The sequence below is a fragment of the Camelina sativa genome, chromosome 17 (genome assembly GCF_000633955.1).
Source record: "Camelina sativa cultivar DH55 chromosome 17, Cs, whole genome shotgun sequence".
Lineage (NCBI taxonomy): Eukaryota > Viridiplantae > Streptophyta > Magnoliopsida > Brassicales > Brassicaceae > Camelina > Camelina sativa.
The window spans coordinates 6,276,825-6,292,463 of record NC_025701.1 but is presented as its reverse complement, the minus strand read 5'-3'; the positions used below and the strand labels follow the sequence as shown (position 1 = coordinate 6,292,463).

At 34.8% G+C, this 15,639-nt stretch overlaps 4 protein-coding genes across 9 annotated transcripts; 2 read left to right on the top strand and 2 right to left on the bottom strand.

The window, feature by feature from the left end:
* On the bottom strand, positions 7–821 carry LOC104755658 (PI-PLC X domain-containing protein At5g67130-like; the record flags this gene model as incomplete). The annotated part of the gene is made up of 3 exons (XM_019238856.1): positions 7–93; positions 202–425; positions 521–821. Coding segments are annotated over 3 exons (612 nt in total), but the record flags the coding sequence as incomplete, so codon positions are not given.
* Positions 3,727–5,040, bottom strand: LOC104755657. Of its 3 annotated transcripts, none has more exons than XM_010478085.2 (2): positions 4,437–5,040; positions 3,727–4,138 (listed from the first exon to the last, which is right to left on the bottom strand). In XM_010478085.2, the coding sequence occupies exons 1-2, from the start codon at positions 4,965–4,967 to the stop codon at positions 4,097–4,099; spliced, it is 573 nt and encodes a 190-aa protein (XP_010476387.1). In that variant the 5' UTR covers positions 4,968–5,040; the 3' UTR covers positions 3,727–4,096. The 3 variants fall into 3 exon arrangements, with proteins under 3 accessions (XP_010476387.1, XP_010476386.1, XP_010476384.1); XM_010478084.1 differs by having other exon boundaries at positions 3,728–4,138; positions 4,334–5,039; XM_010478082.2 differs by lacking the exon at positions 3,727–4,138 and having other exon boundaries at positions 4,250–5,040.
* On the top strand, positions 11,458–12,667 carry LOC104755656 (cytosolic sulfotransferase 1-like). Its single transcript, XM_010478081.2, has one exon. It carries the CDS (start codon positions 11,583–11,585, stop codon positions 12,561–12,563), a length of 981 nt encoding a protein of 326 aa, XP_010476383.1. The 5' UTR covers positions 11,458–11,582; the 3' UTR covers positions 12,564–12,667.
* LOC104755655 (cytosolic sulfotransferase 6-like) lies at positions 12,928–15,038 on the top strand. Of its 4 annotated transcripts, none has more exons than XM_019239403.1 (2): positions 12,928–13,301; positions 14,075–15,038. In XM_019239403.1, the coding sequence occupies exons 1-2, from the start codon at positions 13,148–13,150 to the stop codon at positions 14,905–14,907; spliced, it is 987 nt and encodes a 328-aa protein (XP_019094948.1). In that variant the 5' UTR covers positions 12,928–13,147; the 3' UTR covers positions 14,908–15,038. The 4 variants fall into 4 exon arrangements, with proteins under 4 accessions (XP_019094948.1, XP_019094947.1, XP_019094949.1 ...); XM_019239402.1 differs by having other exon boundaries at positions 12,928–13,545; positions 14,310–15,038; XM_019239404.1 differs by having other exon boundaries at positions 12,928–13,662; positions 14,445–15,038.

Below are 15,639 nucleotides of genomic sequence, written 5' to 3'. Positions count from 1 at the left end.
AATAAATTAACAAGCATGCACATCATCACGTCCACATAGAAGCTCTCCATTTAGTTTATCAACTGCTCGAAATGTTCCTCCTCCACTACTCCTCTGTTTCAACCCAAAGGAAATAAAAAATAAAAAAAAAATTCATTACTTAGTTATGTTTTTGAACCATATATATTAATATATACTTACGTTGTAAAAGTATAATCTTACCTTGTAAAAGTTGACGGCGACATAATTGGCCCATCGGTTCCCTGCGGCTAAGTAACATGTCTTAATCATATCGACAAGTTGTTCAGAGTTATCCTCACAAGTCAAGATCTTAACCGGAACTGTCTTGAAATGGTTTACCAAAACCAAAGCTTTATTTTTGTCGGTTAACAGTGCAGATTCTCCTCTATTGCTACACTCATCTCGTTTAACTCCATCGTCCCCATCTGACAATTAAATAACCACACTAGGATTAATCGGTTTATCTCTAAACAAACTAAAATTAAACCGGAAATTTGGTATCTTCAATAATCACACTCACATTGGTTTTCCACTACGTAGTTCCACTGGTAAGCTATTCCTTCAGTGTTTTGTTTCGATTTAGCTGAAGTGAAGACGATTAACCGTTGGTTATTGGCGACCATATCCTTAACCAACGGCCAATCTCGACCACCCAAAGGCATATTTTCAACCGGAAACCAAAATTTCTTTAAACCGGAATCGGTAAACACTTTGGTTAACCCGTTTGGCGATTTGACGTAATCCTCCAAGAACAATGTCACGATCTCCAATGGATTTGCTGTCAAGAATGTGAATATCTCCTTGAATGTGTCTATCGCCCGATTCTATAAAGTGACATAACAAAACAAATCAGTTACACCAAAAAAATTGCATGTTCGGATATTTTCTTTCCTCCAATACAAAACTTAAAGCTCCAATTGTTACAAAAGCAAATATAGAGATTGAACTTACAAACTTGGTATACTCAAAGCATTTTTCGTCAAACGAATGGCACAACCATACATCTCCTTGGTAATCGTATGTATCTAACATCAATGCTCGAACACCACTCTGAACAAACAAAAAAAAAAAGTAACATAACATTCAAATAGTTTAAGAAAAACATACATTGTTTAGTTAGTATTTGATTTAATAAAAAACGCACGTTGAGTTGTTGAACTATAGTATCTTCTTGGGCCGCCACATGAAACGGTTTTCCTTCAATGGCAAATGAATTGTGGGTCGTCAAAAATGCATATTTATTAAACGGCATCGAGTTGTTCTGTTACCAAAAAAAAAAAAAAACATTAATGCTTCATGATACGTTTAATAAAACGATACAGTATATCTTAAATTCAATATATATGTTTTTAAATTATTTACCACAACGGAGAATGGATCTGTGATATTTGATCTAACGCATCTTGCAACATTGATACCGCATTTATAACAACCAAGTCCAACATTGCAGTCTTCGTCCGACGAGCATTTATCGCCGAGCTAAATTGATGTAAAACCTTAAATATTGTAACATAAAATGACAATATCCCTAAATATCACTAAAAATATGAATAGATTTTCAATTAGAGGAAATTATGATGAATATCGCAGATTTTTTTTAGAATTCGCATGACATCTTAGGATCTCAAGATTGATCTGAATTTGGCTGTAGAAATGATAATTATTTTAAGAAAATTGAAAAGTAAATAACATTTTTCATGCCTTACCTCCAAACTGGAAGAAACAAAAGAGATTGCTGCGGGATGAAACATAACCAAGATTGTGACAACAAAGAAGAATTTGAAACTGGCCATTGTTACTGACTTGTTGCTCTGACGGTCTGACCAAGAGATCGATCTTTCGTAGAAAAACGTTGGTATAACTTTGACAAAAGAACTGATTGAATCTACTTATTCAAAAAATTTAAAATACCTTTCCTTAAGGGTTAATAATTTTTCTTTTTTTTGGGCAACCTCCTAAATGGTAATTAATATCGTATTCTGAATTGGAAATCAAAATACTATGGTCACACATAGAAGGAAATAAACCATATTTAACTAGATTTAAAAAAATCAAATTCAATGTAATGCAAATCTTTGATGTGATGCAAGAAAAAAGTATAATAATTAAATCATATACATTACAACTTCTATAAATTAATACTCTATAAATTAATAAATACTATAAATTAATAAATTTTGCTGGTTCCAAATCGGGCCAGTGTAAAATATAGCAAAATTTTATACCATAATAAAATAATAATTATTTTGAAATTATCTTGTAAAATATGATCCTAATAATCATAAATTATAAATATATATATATATATGCTGATATAGTAATGTATGCTTTAAAATTTTGAATTTTTTCCAAGACCTCATATCTATAAAACAATTGTTATTTTGTATTTCCAACTATAGTAATATAAAATACTCTATAACATGTACTATAAATTAATAAATTTTGCTAGTTCCAAATCGGGTCAGTGTAAAATATAGCAAAATTCTATACCATAATAAAATAATAATTATTTTGAAATTATCTTGTAAAATATGATCCTAATAATATATATATATATATATATATATATATATATAAATGCTGATATAGTAATGTATGCTTTAAAATTTTGAATTTTTTCCAAGACCTCATATCTATAAAACAATTGTTATTTTATATTTCCAACTATAGTGATATAAAATACTCTATAACATGTCATAAAATATTTATTTTAAAAATTCATTTTTTTTTAATATCTAGATATGCATCATTTTATTTTGATAGTTTTGTAGACTATTAAAATACGACAATTGATATTATCCATAAATTTAAGTTTATGTATGTCATGTGTATAAGTGATATTGTTTATAGTATTTATTATTTATGACTAATAATATTTTCTAAATATTACAAATTCAATTCTAAAACAAGAAAATTTATAACATCCAAAAGTCTAATATTCTTTTGCTAAAATTGTCTCAAATAACAATTTTTAAGAATTTAAACAATTAAAATTGATATCTATAAATTTATAGATAAATTAATATCAATATAAATTAATAAAATGTCATGGTACCAACATTATTAATTTATAGAGGTTTTTACTGTAGTATAGGTTTTGGTCCTGAATTAAAGTAGTATGAGTTTTAGCTATAAATGTTAAATACATTAATTCGTACGGATTATTTAGTTTTATTAAGGATAACATTACAGGCAAAAAATTTACTAAGGATACAAATACTAATATATATAGTGGTGATTATTTACGAAAAATAAGGATGGAAAAATCGTAAATAAATAGAATCATTTATTACATCTATGTTTATTAAAAATGACATGAAATTCACTAAGACCATCTCCAGTGCATATCTCTATTTTTCTCTCTAAAATAGAGTAACTAAAAAATAGAGCATTGTTTTCCTCCAATGTATTACTCTATTTTCAACTCTAAAATAGAGTTAGTGTAAAAAAATAGAGGTAAAAATAGAGTTGCTCTATATATAGAGTAATCCTATCATTTTTTCTATTTTAAAGCAAAATATAGAGTATGATTGGAGCAAATGTTGCTTTATAATAGAGATTTGACTCTAAAATAGAGTACCATTGGAGATGCCCTAAGGTAGTCAAATTACATCTACTACTAAATGGTTTTTTTTTCGGTTAATTTCTTAATTGTATAAACTTAAATTAATTTTTTTTTGACAACTTTAAATCTGAAAGATAATCAAAAATCTTATCGAGGACAAAACACATCCATACGTTTCATTCTTCAACTTTTCTGTCAACATGCTCTAAAGCTGCGTTTATTTCATAACAAGTGCTTTTTACAACATGCTCTGACAACTTTTAGGAATATAAGAAACTGTTACGACTACTAATTGCGTATTAGCAGTTGGGATTGGGGAATGAAGATATATGATTTGGGGAGGCGGCCCATCAGCTTTTGTTCACCATATAGAAATTGCATGGTAGGGTGACAAGATGATTGTTAGGGTTTCAGTCTTTCAGAAAACGGAGTTGTTGATGCAGTTGAGTTGTTAGGGTTTTAAGAATAGAGTTGCAACTTCTCTGCTGTGTTAAATGTTGACTATTAGTAGATTCCCAATTGACTTAAGTTTCAAAATAAGATATCCCACGAGTGCTTCCACCCAAATTCACCCTACAAAGTACAAACAAAATAAAAAACTTTCAATCGATTAAATAACATAATAGGCGGTGTAAATTTAATTATCTGTCATATTTTAGAATAAAGTTGTAATATATCGATTAATAATATAACTATTTTTCCGGACCGTTGTTAATTAATTAAGGTTTGATTTAGCAAAATCTAACTCAAAAAGATCAGATTCAGAACTTGAATCACTCTCGTATCCACCATTAGTATCATTCTCATCTCCTGCATTTGGATCTTTACACTCAACCCTTTCGACTGAACAGAGGCTCTCATAAAGCCTTACGTTTAGCTTCTGATCACTCTTCTTTAAATATTTCACGTGTTTCTCATCGAAGCTTCTCCTACGCGCGTTTAAACGCCACACGCCAGAACCTGAAACCGGCGAAGAAGCTTCCACGTGTGTCGTCACCACGCAGCTCTTCCTCCTTATCCTTTCTCCTCGTGGAGTCTCTACCTCCGTCGTTGACTTCAACTTTGACTTCATAAGACCCGCTGAGCGAAGAAGAGAGTTCAAGAAACTGGTTAGCTTCCTACCGCCGCCACTTGTCATCTCCTTCTGCGGCTTTGTGACGACGACTCTAGGTTTCGGGAGCTGCTCCTCCGTCTCGGGGTGTACTCTCTTCTGTCGATTCTCTGTCACAATGCTTTGTTTCTGAATTTGGATTCTTGAATACTCGATCGTAGTTGGTTCGTTGAAGTCGGAGAAATATCGAGTGGCTTCAAAGACGTCAAGTTCGCCGGAAACATTCCTTTTTCGGTTTGGTTTATTGATTGTCTCTTCAGATGATGAAGAGTCTCCGGCGATCTCTGACATTGTTGTTTCTTGAGTTTCAAGATTTGAGATAGTGTTTGGTTATTAGGAATTGTTGTTTGAGAAGAAAGATGGGTAAGTCATGCTTTATAGACGCAATGATTCGGTTAACTAAACCGGTCTAAACCCGGTTCATATATTGGTATACTATTTTGGAGTTAAAAATTTTGTTCAACTTATTTCGATCTCTTCAAATTAAACCTTTCAACTGATAGCATTTTTCATACCCAAACCAAGAAAATATCTCATACAGTAGACTTAGTTAGATATGCCCACGTTATAAATGTAACGAGTAAGATTAACTCTTTTGAACGAATCATTCAATTGCATACTAATGTTGTAAGTCTAATACTATTATCAATTAGATATGTTCTTATGTGTTCATAGGGGTGCCACGTTATTATCAATGGATATTCACACCTTTTTGGGCTGTCATGATGAAATTTCTCAAATCCTTTTATGGTCACAAAGGCAAAAGGCGAAAAAGATAAGATGACCCATTGATAAATTTGGTGGGGGAATTTATATAATGATTAGATATTCAGTAGGTACCAAAAAAAGTAAAAGGTCCTAAAATCAAGTTTCTTTGCATCTTGGGATTTTTTTTTTAAAGAATTTGTTAACGGTAACTCTCTGTACTAAAGAGCTTATTCAAGAAAAAAAAAATGCAAGAAATACATTGGGTAATCAAATTATTGTCATATTCACATAGTCACACTGTCACATTTATTATTGATGTACTATAAGCTTTGTTACTATTATTAGTTACTTAAATTTTAGAACAATCGGTCCTTTTATCTAGGTGGAATTCAACTGTTTCGACAATTACGTCACGGACAACAAACATAAAATGACCATAATTGATTGATCCAACGGTGTCCAAGTTCAAAGATGAGAGCAGTCAAAGAATTAATGGTGTACATGAACAAGTGGTGCTGGATCACTTACTTTGTCTTTTATTTTTCTTCTCTGACATCTCTCCAGTGTTTACAAAAGAAGGAACAAGGTGGAACTTGTATGTTTGTGGATTCTTATCCACAAATGAAATTTAAGTAATTAGAGATATACATTCATACAAAAAAGATTGCAATGGTTACATACGATTATTATAGCAATATACTAAGTTCAGTTTCTTTATAGTACATGTATTTAACGAATTATGATAACACTCCTTAAAATGCTACCATATATCTAACAAATTGACCATATTCAATCGCAATACATGAAATTTTGACGAATGGTTATGGTTTAGGGTAATATTAATAGATACCATAGTTCTAAAACTAAATTAACTAAATACCATCGGCTGGCTAGATGAGAGTAAGTATAAAGTCATAAACACCCTCATATGTGTGAGAGAGTTTAATTGTGTACTTAAAACTACATGTGATTTTTTTTTTTAAAAAACATGTAATGGAAACATGTAATGAGAGAGAGATTCAACGCTGGGAGGAAGAGAGGGGGAGAGAAGGAGAAGGAGCGAGGAGAGAGAGAGAGAGAAAGGGAGAGAGGGGGAGAGAGGGAGAGGGAGAGGGGAGAGAGAGAAAGGGAGAGAGGGGGAGAGAGGAGAAGAGATTCACCTTTTCAGATTCAACGTAGGGGAGAGAGAGGGAAGAGAGAGAAAGGAAGGGAGAGAGGGAGAGGGGAAGGGATTCACTTTTTCATAACGCTGGGGAGAGAGAGAGAGGAAGGAAGAGAGGGCTAAAGTAGTCACATAAAGTGCAAAATTGTGCAATCTGAGCTGCTACTGTACCATTGTGGTGTTTACTTAATTTTGTTCCAAAATTGTGCTATTCAGTACATATTCTATATGGTTTAGAGTAATATTAATAGATACCACAATTCTAAAACTAAATCAAGTAAATACCATTGGTTTGGTTTTATGTTAGTAAATACCATCGGCTGGCTAAATGAGAGTAAGTATAAAGTCATAAACACCCTTGATAAACAGGTTTTCACCAGGGTATCAATTCCCTATGCAGTTGTAGTACAAAGGGTTATCAATCCAAATGGTTGTTTATGCTAGCAGGAAGGATGCAATCAGAACAATGCAAGTCAAACCAAGTAATTAAGGGGTTTTTATCTAACAGTCCTAAAATAATAAAAGGAATGAATATAAACAAAGAAACCACACGACCTAAGCACTCGATGCAAGCATTCAAGTACATGATCGGGTGGGGTGATCGAGTAAGCAAATGAAGTATGAACAACTCGAGGAGTTACTCGATATAGGTTATCGTGTACCTGATCGGGTAAGAGATCGAGTGATGAATGAAAATGCAAGCAATTAAAATACGAAAGCTTCTAAGGATGGGGTAATCGAATCCTAAGTATTCCTGACCAGTACAGATGTCTTACATGCATCAAGCAAAGATTTCCTAGACAATGAATCTCTAAAATTTTGTTAAAACACTCTCGTGATAGAAACAATCAACCTTGATCACTCCCCTACCCAACTCTCGTTGGAGAAACATGACCAAGCATGCATTAAGATCCGATTCATTATTGTCAGTAAAACCCTTACTCATCTAATCTCTTAGGCTAAGTGAGTAAACCTCTAGCATTGGTTGATTCAAGCATCTCATTTACACCTCTCGGTGGTAAAATACCTTAGATCTAATCTCACCCTCTCGGTTTGTTGACAGCATTAAGAATACCAATCTAGAAGGAAATCTATTAAACATATACAATCAACTAAGAAATCCTAACCGATCAAGAACACAAAATCATCTATCCCATCCCTAGAAAGTTTACTACACTACTCGGAAATCATAACAAGAAACATAGCAGCATATATGAACGAAAATTGCATTATAATAAACGGTAGAGTAGAGAAGTAAGAATACAAGATAGAAATTTAAAGAAATGATAAAAAGTTATGAAAATAAATCTAAACAAAAAGAGAAAAAGTATTTTGAGTCGCTCAGTTCTCTCACAGAAGCTCTCGCTCTCTAGTTTAAGGGTCTGCGGCGTGCTCATTTGCGAGGAAGGAGAGGAGGGATTTATATATGGAAACCCCTTTGACCTAGCTTCCCAGTCCTGCCCGAGGGTCTACTCGATGGGATACACGAGGATAAGGTCGGGTTACTCCTCGGGTATATCTTCGGGTTGTTCTTCCAGCTCTTGGATCCTCCTCGATCGTGTTGGGGTTTAGACTTGTTTTTCCAGCTCGATGGCTCCTCTGGGTACATGCTCGGGTTTGTCCTTGTTTTTCCCCATTTTAAGCTCTTAAGCACCTGTTTTCATCCAAAATATGCAAATGCAAAAATGCAACACCCTAAATGGCCTAAAAGTGAACTCCTACAATTAATGACCTAAAAATGCTAAGTTAAGGGTATGAACAATGCAAAATATGGACAAAAAAGGATGCTAAAAACATGTAAATTAGAGAGTTATCAGCCTTCATATGTGTGAGAGAGTTTAATTGTGTATTTAAAAATACATGTGATTTAAAAAAAAAAACATGTAATGGAAACTTGTAATGAGAGAGAGATTCAACGCTGGGAGGGAGAGAGGGGGAGAGAGGGAGAGGGAGAGGGGAGAGAGAGAGAGAAAGGGAGAGAGGGGGAGAGAGGGAGAGGGAGAGGGGAGAGAGAGAAAGGGAGAGAGGGGGAGAGAGGAGAAGGGATTCACTTTTTCAGATTCAACGTAGGGGAGAGAGAGGGAAGAGAGAGAGAGGAAGGGAGAGGGGGAGAGAGGAAAGGATTCACTTTTTCAGAACGCTGGGGAGAGAGAGAAAAAGGGAGAGAGGAAGGGAGAGAGGGCTAAAGTAGTCACATAAAGTGCAAAATTGTGCAATCTGAGCTGCTACTGTACCATTGTGGTATTTACTTAATTTTGTTACAAAATTGTGCTATTCAGTACATATTCTCTATGATTTAGGGTAATATTAATAGATACCACAGTTCTAAAACTAAATTAAGTAAATACCATTGGCTTGGTTTTATGTTAGTAAATACCATCGGCTGGCTAAATGAGAGTAAGTATAAAGTCATAAACACCCTCATATGTGTGAGAGAGTTTAATTGTGTACTTAAAACGACATGTGATTTTTTTAAAAAAAACATGTAATGGAAACATGTAATGAGAGAGAGATTCAACGCTGGGAGGGAGAGAGGGGGAGAGAGGGAGAGGGAGAGGGGAGAGAGAGAGAGAAAGGGAGAGAGGGGGAGAGAGGGAGAGGGAGAGGGGAAAGAGAGAAAGGGAGAGAGGGGGAGAGAGGAGAAGGGATTCACTTTTTCAGATTCAGGCCATGAATGGCTGTTAGTTTTTTACTGGTTTTTAGATTCTGGTTTTTAGTTTTTGGATTTTGACTTTTTGAGTTTTTGATTTTTGGTTTAGATTTTAGTTTTTGCAAAATCTTCAATGATAACATGATTAGTTTTTGATTTTTATGTATAATAATTATTTTTAAAATAGTAAAATTACCACTATGTATAACAACAAAATAAAATTTCTAAATAAATAGTGTTGATGTAAATAAATAATGGTGTTAGACTAAAATTCACCGCAAAATCCAAGCTTGATTTGCAGAGATATTTGCACTGATGGGATGGAAATGAAATTTGTGTGAGTGTAGAACACAAGTATGAAACGTAGATTTTTTTATAGTAAAAAGTATATAAAAAATTAGTTTAATAATAACAAATATGCAAGTCTTTAGGAAATACCCCTAGAATAGGTTTTAATTTGTTCCTTGCACAAAAAAAGGTTCGTTTGTTTTGCAATTTAATAAGTAATTAAAATAAAAATATATATTAGGAAAAAGAAAAAGAAAAATTACGCTGAAAACCTACAAAATGTGGTTTCTAGATTTTATGAAGGAATTGCTAAAATCTCCCAAAAACTGGTTTTTCCTAAATTTTAGGAAATCTATTTTTTCATAATCGTGAATGGCTTCCAAAATAGATTTTACAGAATCTAAAGCCAAAAACCACTGCAAAATCAGGTGCCATTCAAGGCCTCAACGTAGGGGAGAGAGAGGGAAGAGAGAGAGAGGAAGGGAGAGAGAGAGGGGAAGGGATTTACTTTTTTAGAATGCTGGGGAGAGAGTGCTAAAGTAGTCACATAAAGTGCAAAATTGTGCAATCTGAGCTGCTTCTGTACCATTGTGGTATTTACTTAATTTTGTTCCAAAATTGTGCTATTCAATACATATTCTCTATGGTTTAGGATAATATTAATAGATACCACAGTTCTAAAACTAAATTAAGTAAATACCATTGGCTTGGTTTATGTTAGTAAATACCATCGGCTGAATAAATGAGAGTAAGTATAAAGTCATAAACAGCCTCATATGTGTGAGAGAGTTTAATTGTGTAATTAAAACTACATGTGATATATTTTTTTAAAAAAAACATGTAATGGAAACATGTAATGAGAGAGATTCAACGCTGGGAGGGAGAGAGGGGAAGATTTAACGCTGTTCGTAACTATTAAGTTTAATCATAATTATAATTAGAATCTTCCAAAACAAAAATAATATATTCAAAACGTCTTATATTGATGCTTTGTTATATTTAATGGTAATGTACAAATAACATAAATTCCTATAAACTGTAAATTTGAAGTTTTTTTTTTTCAAAAATTAATAGTTACGAACACAAAAGAATATCATATATAAATTACTTGGAGACAAAAATATGATTGATGATAATTGAGAAAGATCGTTTTGATGGGATCTAGATGGTCTTGAGAGGATGTGCTTTATGTGACCTATATATTTAAATGTGTGGCCGAATCGGTTCTTGCTTTAACATCCAATGGGCTTTGAGCATATGCGCATTCACCGTATATCATTTTGACCATGATTGAGTTTCCAATAGAAGGGTAGTGTGTCTTTGTTCCCAATTGTATGTTATATATTAATGGTATCAAAGAGTTTTCGAAACTGATCGGAGTTACTAAGACAGGTAAACGAGTGGATGAGAGGTAGTTGAAAATCTCAAAGACAATCGGGATCAGTTGGGACTCCTACTTCGTTCAATCAAGTGGGTAGTTATTGTTTGTTTGTTTTGATGATGCATTGACGACACGACACTAACACGAATCATTAGGTTACATGCAATATTCTAATCTTCGATTTATTTGGATCTCGTGAAACCAGTTAGAATTATGGTCTTCGTTATCTATATTTTATTGATGTAAAAGAAAAATGCAAGTTCTTCAAAAAGATAACAAAAAATATACTGATGAAGTACCTAATAAGCCCTAACTTTTAATATTGAAGTCGATACAAAAGTTTCAATCAAGTAAACCGACTCAATTATTGAAGATATCTACTAATTTTATTTGGGACGAAATCATGAAGATATTGTCGGTAGGAAAACGTAATTCAAAAATAATTAAGAACTAATAAAGGTTGGTGTATTTTAATCTAAAATAAAGACCACATTTTCATGGATGGCGTGAAAATAGGGAATTCTCATTACTTGCTGAAAATCCTTTTAACCTTTTTTTTTTCTTTCTAAAATTCATAAAAGTACTACTATAACTTTTAACTATATTAAAACTAAGCAGTGATCCACCCACCAAGGCATCATCCAGAGATAAATAGTGATATTTTGCGTTTGGAGCCAAACAGATTCATTTAACAACTCCAGCAAAAAAAAAAAAAAAATGGATAAGGAGCTTCCGCCGAACTTGAGAGAAGACAACTTAAGCGAAGAAACCAAGACTTTAATCTCTTCACTTCCTTGGGAAAAAGATCTTCTAGGGAAGCTCTACAACTACCAAGGATGTTGGTACTACGCCAACACTCTCCAAGGAGTCCTTAATTTCCAAAAAGGTTTCAAGCCTCAAGACACCGATGTCATCGTCGCTTCTCTTCCTAAATCAGGCACGACTTGGCTCAAGGCACTCACGTTCGCGCTCCTTGAAAGATCGAAGAACCGTTCTTCTAATGATCCTCATCCTCTGCTCGCTGATAATCCTCATGGATTAGTACCGTTCTTGGAGGCCGTTCTGTTTCTTAAAAGCTCAGAACCAGACTTAACAAAACTCTCATCATCTCCAAGGCTGTTGTCGACTCACATGCCCTTGCATACACTTCAAGTACCCTTAAAGGACTCTCCTTGCAAGATCGTGTACGTGTGCAGGAACGTAAAGGACGTGTTGGTGTCACAATGGTATTTCAGGTGTGCTTATCGTCAAAAAGAATTAGAAAAAAGCATTCTCGAGTCTTTGTTTGAGTCGTCATGCAGGGGAGTTGGCTTCTATGGACCCTTTTGGGAACACGTATTGAGCTATTGGAGAGGCAGCTTGGAAGACTCCAAACATGTTCTTTTCATGAGGTACGAGGACATGAAAGCCGAGCCATTTGCTCAGATTAAGAGACTTGCAGAGTTTTTGGGTTGTCCTTTCACTGAGGAAGAAGAACATAGTGGATCTATACACAAAATTTTGGAGCTTTGTTCCCTGCGTAATCTGAGCGGTTTGGAGATCAACAAGACAGGTAAAACAGCAAATAATGTGCATTACTCTAACTTCTTTCGCAAAGGAGAGGTTGGTGACTCCAAGAATCATCTGACTCCGGAGATGGAAAACAAAATCGATATGATCATCGAGGAGAAATATAAAGGATCCGGTTTGGAATTCTGAGTGGTGTAATATGTGCTTTCTTTAATGGATTTGTAACAATAATTGGAGGTTTCCAAATCATTTTCTGTAAAATGGTTATGAACATATCGTTTTTTTTTCTTTTCTTTTTTGGACAATGATGAACATATCATAAACATAGACGACTTTCCCCCTAACATCAACCACTTTGGAGTAGACGAAAATGTATTAGAATAATTTACATAATAATTTATTGAATGAAATCGACATGCATATATTTTATAGTTGGCATGATTACTAGTTGTTATATGTAAAATTGTTCCAAAATTACAATATACTGAATATAGTGTACTAATTATACTTAATTTTATACTTAATTAAAAATTTAAACTAATCGAAACTCATGTCTTATCTACCAACATACCAAGCTACTATAGTATAGGTCAACAATAGCGAAATTAAATATACATATCTTAGACGCCAAAACAAACCAACAACAAAAATCCAAAAAAAATAGATTAAAGATATTGTTCTATTCACCTAGTAAAGCTAAATAGATCGGTCTGTAACTGAAGAAGGCCATATCCTTTTAATTTGTAGTCACAAGCTCACAATTACCCCAAATTATGGATCAAAAAGAGATTCCAAAGAATTTGAGAGACGACAACCTAAGCGAAGAAACAAAGACTCTCATCTCTTCACTTCGTTCCGACATAGATACGCAAGGAAACAAGCTCTATAACTACCAAGGATGTTGGTACTACTCTGCTACTCTCCAAGGTGTCCTAAATTTCCAGGGAAATTTCAAGCCTCAAGACTCCGATATTGTCATTGCTTCATTCCCCAAATCAGGCGCGACTTGGCTCAAGGCACTCACAGTTTCCCTCCTCGAGCGATCCAAACACCGTTCTCCTGATGATCATCCTCTGCTATCCCAAAATCCCCATGCGCTAGTTCAGTCTCTCGAGGCTAATCTCTATCTTAGTAGCCAAACACCAGACTTGGTGACCAAGCTTTCATCATCACCGAGGCTTTTCTCTGCTCACATGCCGTTGCTTACGCTGCAAGAAACACTTAAAGACTCTCCTTGCAAGATCGTGTACTTGTGTAGAAATGTGAAGGACGCGTTAGTGTCTCGTTGGTTTTTCAGGTGCAGCTACCTGAAAAAAGAAGTAGAGAGACACGTTCTTGAGGCTATGTTTGAGTCGTTCTGCAGCGGAGTTAGCTTTTACGGTCCATTCTGGGACCAAGTCTCGAGCTATTGGAGCGGCAGCTTGGAAGATCCCGATCATATCCTTTTCTTGAGGTACGAGGAAATGAAAGAAGACCCTTATGCTCAGCTCAAAAGGCTTGCAGAGTTTTTGAGTTGTCCAATAAGTGAGGAAGAAGAACATAGTGGAATAGTTGAAGAGATCTTGGAATTGTGCTCTCTGCGTAGTCTGAGCAGTTTGGAGATTAACAAGACCGGGAAAACATCAAACGGTGTGGATTACAAGTTCTTTTTTCGGAAAGGGGAAGTGNAGGATGTTGGTACTACTCTGCTACTCTCCAAGGTGTCCTAAATTTCCAGGGAAATTTCAAGCCTCAAGACTCCGATATTGTCATTGCTTCATTCCCCAAATCAGGCGCGACTTGGCTCAAGGCACTCACAGTTTCCCTCCTCGAGCGATCCAAACACCGTTCTCCTGATGATCATCCTCTGCTATCCCAAAATCCCCATGCGCTAGTTCAGTCTCTCGAGGCTAATCTCTATCTTAGTAGCCAAACACCAGACTTGGTGACCAAGCTTTCATCATCACCGAGGCTTTTCTCTGCTCACATGCCGTTGCTTACGCTGCAAGAAACACTTAAAGACTCTCCTTGCAAGATCGTGTACTTGTGTAGAAATGTGAAGGACGCGTTAGTGTCTCGTTGGTTTTTCAGGTGCAGCTACCTGAAAAAAGAAGTAGAGAGACACGTTCTTGAGGCTATGTTTGAGTCGTTCTGCAGCGGAGTTAGCTTTTACGGTCCATTCTGGGACCAAGTCTCGAGCTATTGGAGCGGCAGCTTGGAAGATCCCGATCATATCCTTTTCTTGAGGTACGAGGAAATGAAAGAAGACCCTTATGCTCAGCTCAAAAGGCTTGCAGAGTTTTTGAGTTGTCCAATAAGTGAGGAAGAAGAACATAGTGGAATAGTTGAAGAGATCTTGGAATTGTGCTCTCTGCGTAGTCTGAGCAGTTTGGAGATTAACAAGACCGGGAAAACATCAAACGGTGTGGATTACAAGTTCTTTTTTCGGAAAGGGGAAGTGGGGGACTCAAAAAATTATCTAACTCCAGAAATGGAGGACAAGATTGACAAGATCGTCCAAGAAAAACTAGAAGGCACTGGATTGAATTTCTAAGTGATTGTGTTTGATTTGTACTTTCTTTGATATATATTGTAATTCACTGTTGTGATGTTTAAATTATGATGAATTGTTGATGCTTTGTGATGTATGACTGTATGATAAATAATAACTTTTAGCTTGCTACTTTTTTGATGTCTTATGTCGTCGATTAGGTTAAATTCTAAACCAAGTTGTAATTCGGATTCTTTCGATCGGTGACCTAATTAAAACAAAAATAAATGAAAACGTCCCTTCGAGAAAGACAAGGGCGATATGTTCTGTTCAAACTTCAAAGAATTGCAATCATCACGAAAAATTGAAAAATATTTGAGTTTCTTTGATCTACTCAACAAGTTGAAAATAACGTTTCATCTTTCGCAGTATACGTTAGGTGAACAGGCTCAATTTTAAAGCTTCTACATTTTGGGGCGAAATGGTTAGGTAATGCAAACCAAAGACGTCCAATTAAATACACATATCATTTTGCAACTCCCACCAATATATTTTATATTAGCTGTCGCATTCTACAAGAATTTAAAATCATTCCTTATTTTATTGTTTTTTTTCTTTTCTTTTCATACGAGCTAATAATGTCGTTCCTACTTTAAAACTTTGCATTTTCAAACAAAACACATGTTTTTAAGAAAAGTAAACAGAGGTTTTGGTTCAAATTCAGGATGAGCATCCTATGAGAGACCTACGACGACAACCGTTACACAAATTTAATCGCAAGATATTCTCTCAAGT

Bases quoted from the DNA above. Each gene is read 5' to 3' on its own strand.
- LOC104755657 (XM_010478082.2), bottom strand. From the start codon at position 4,967: ATGTCAGAGATCGCCGGAGACTCTTCATCATCTGAAGAGACAATCAAT.
- LOC104755656 (XM_010478081.2), top strand. From the start codon at position 11,583: ATGGATAAGGAGCTTCCGCCGAACTTGAGAGAAGACAACTTAAGCGAA.
- LOC104755655 (XM_019239400.1), top strand. From the start codon at position 13,148: ATGGATCAAAAAGAGATTCCAAAGAATTTGAGAGACGACAACCTAAGC. The intron at 13,720-14,474 runs GTTTGAGTCGTT...AGAAGTAGAGAG, and splicing joins AGACACGTTCTTGAGGCTAT to ACACGTTCTTGAGGCTATGT.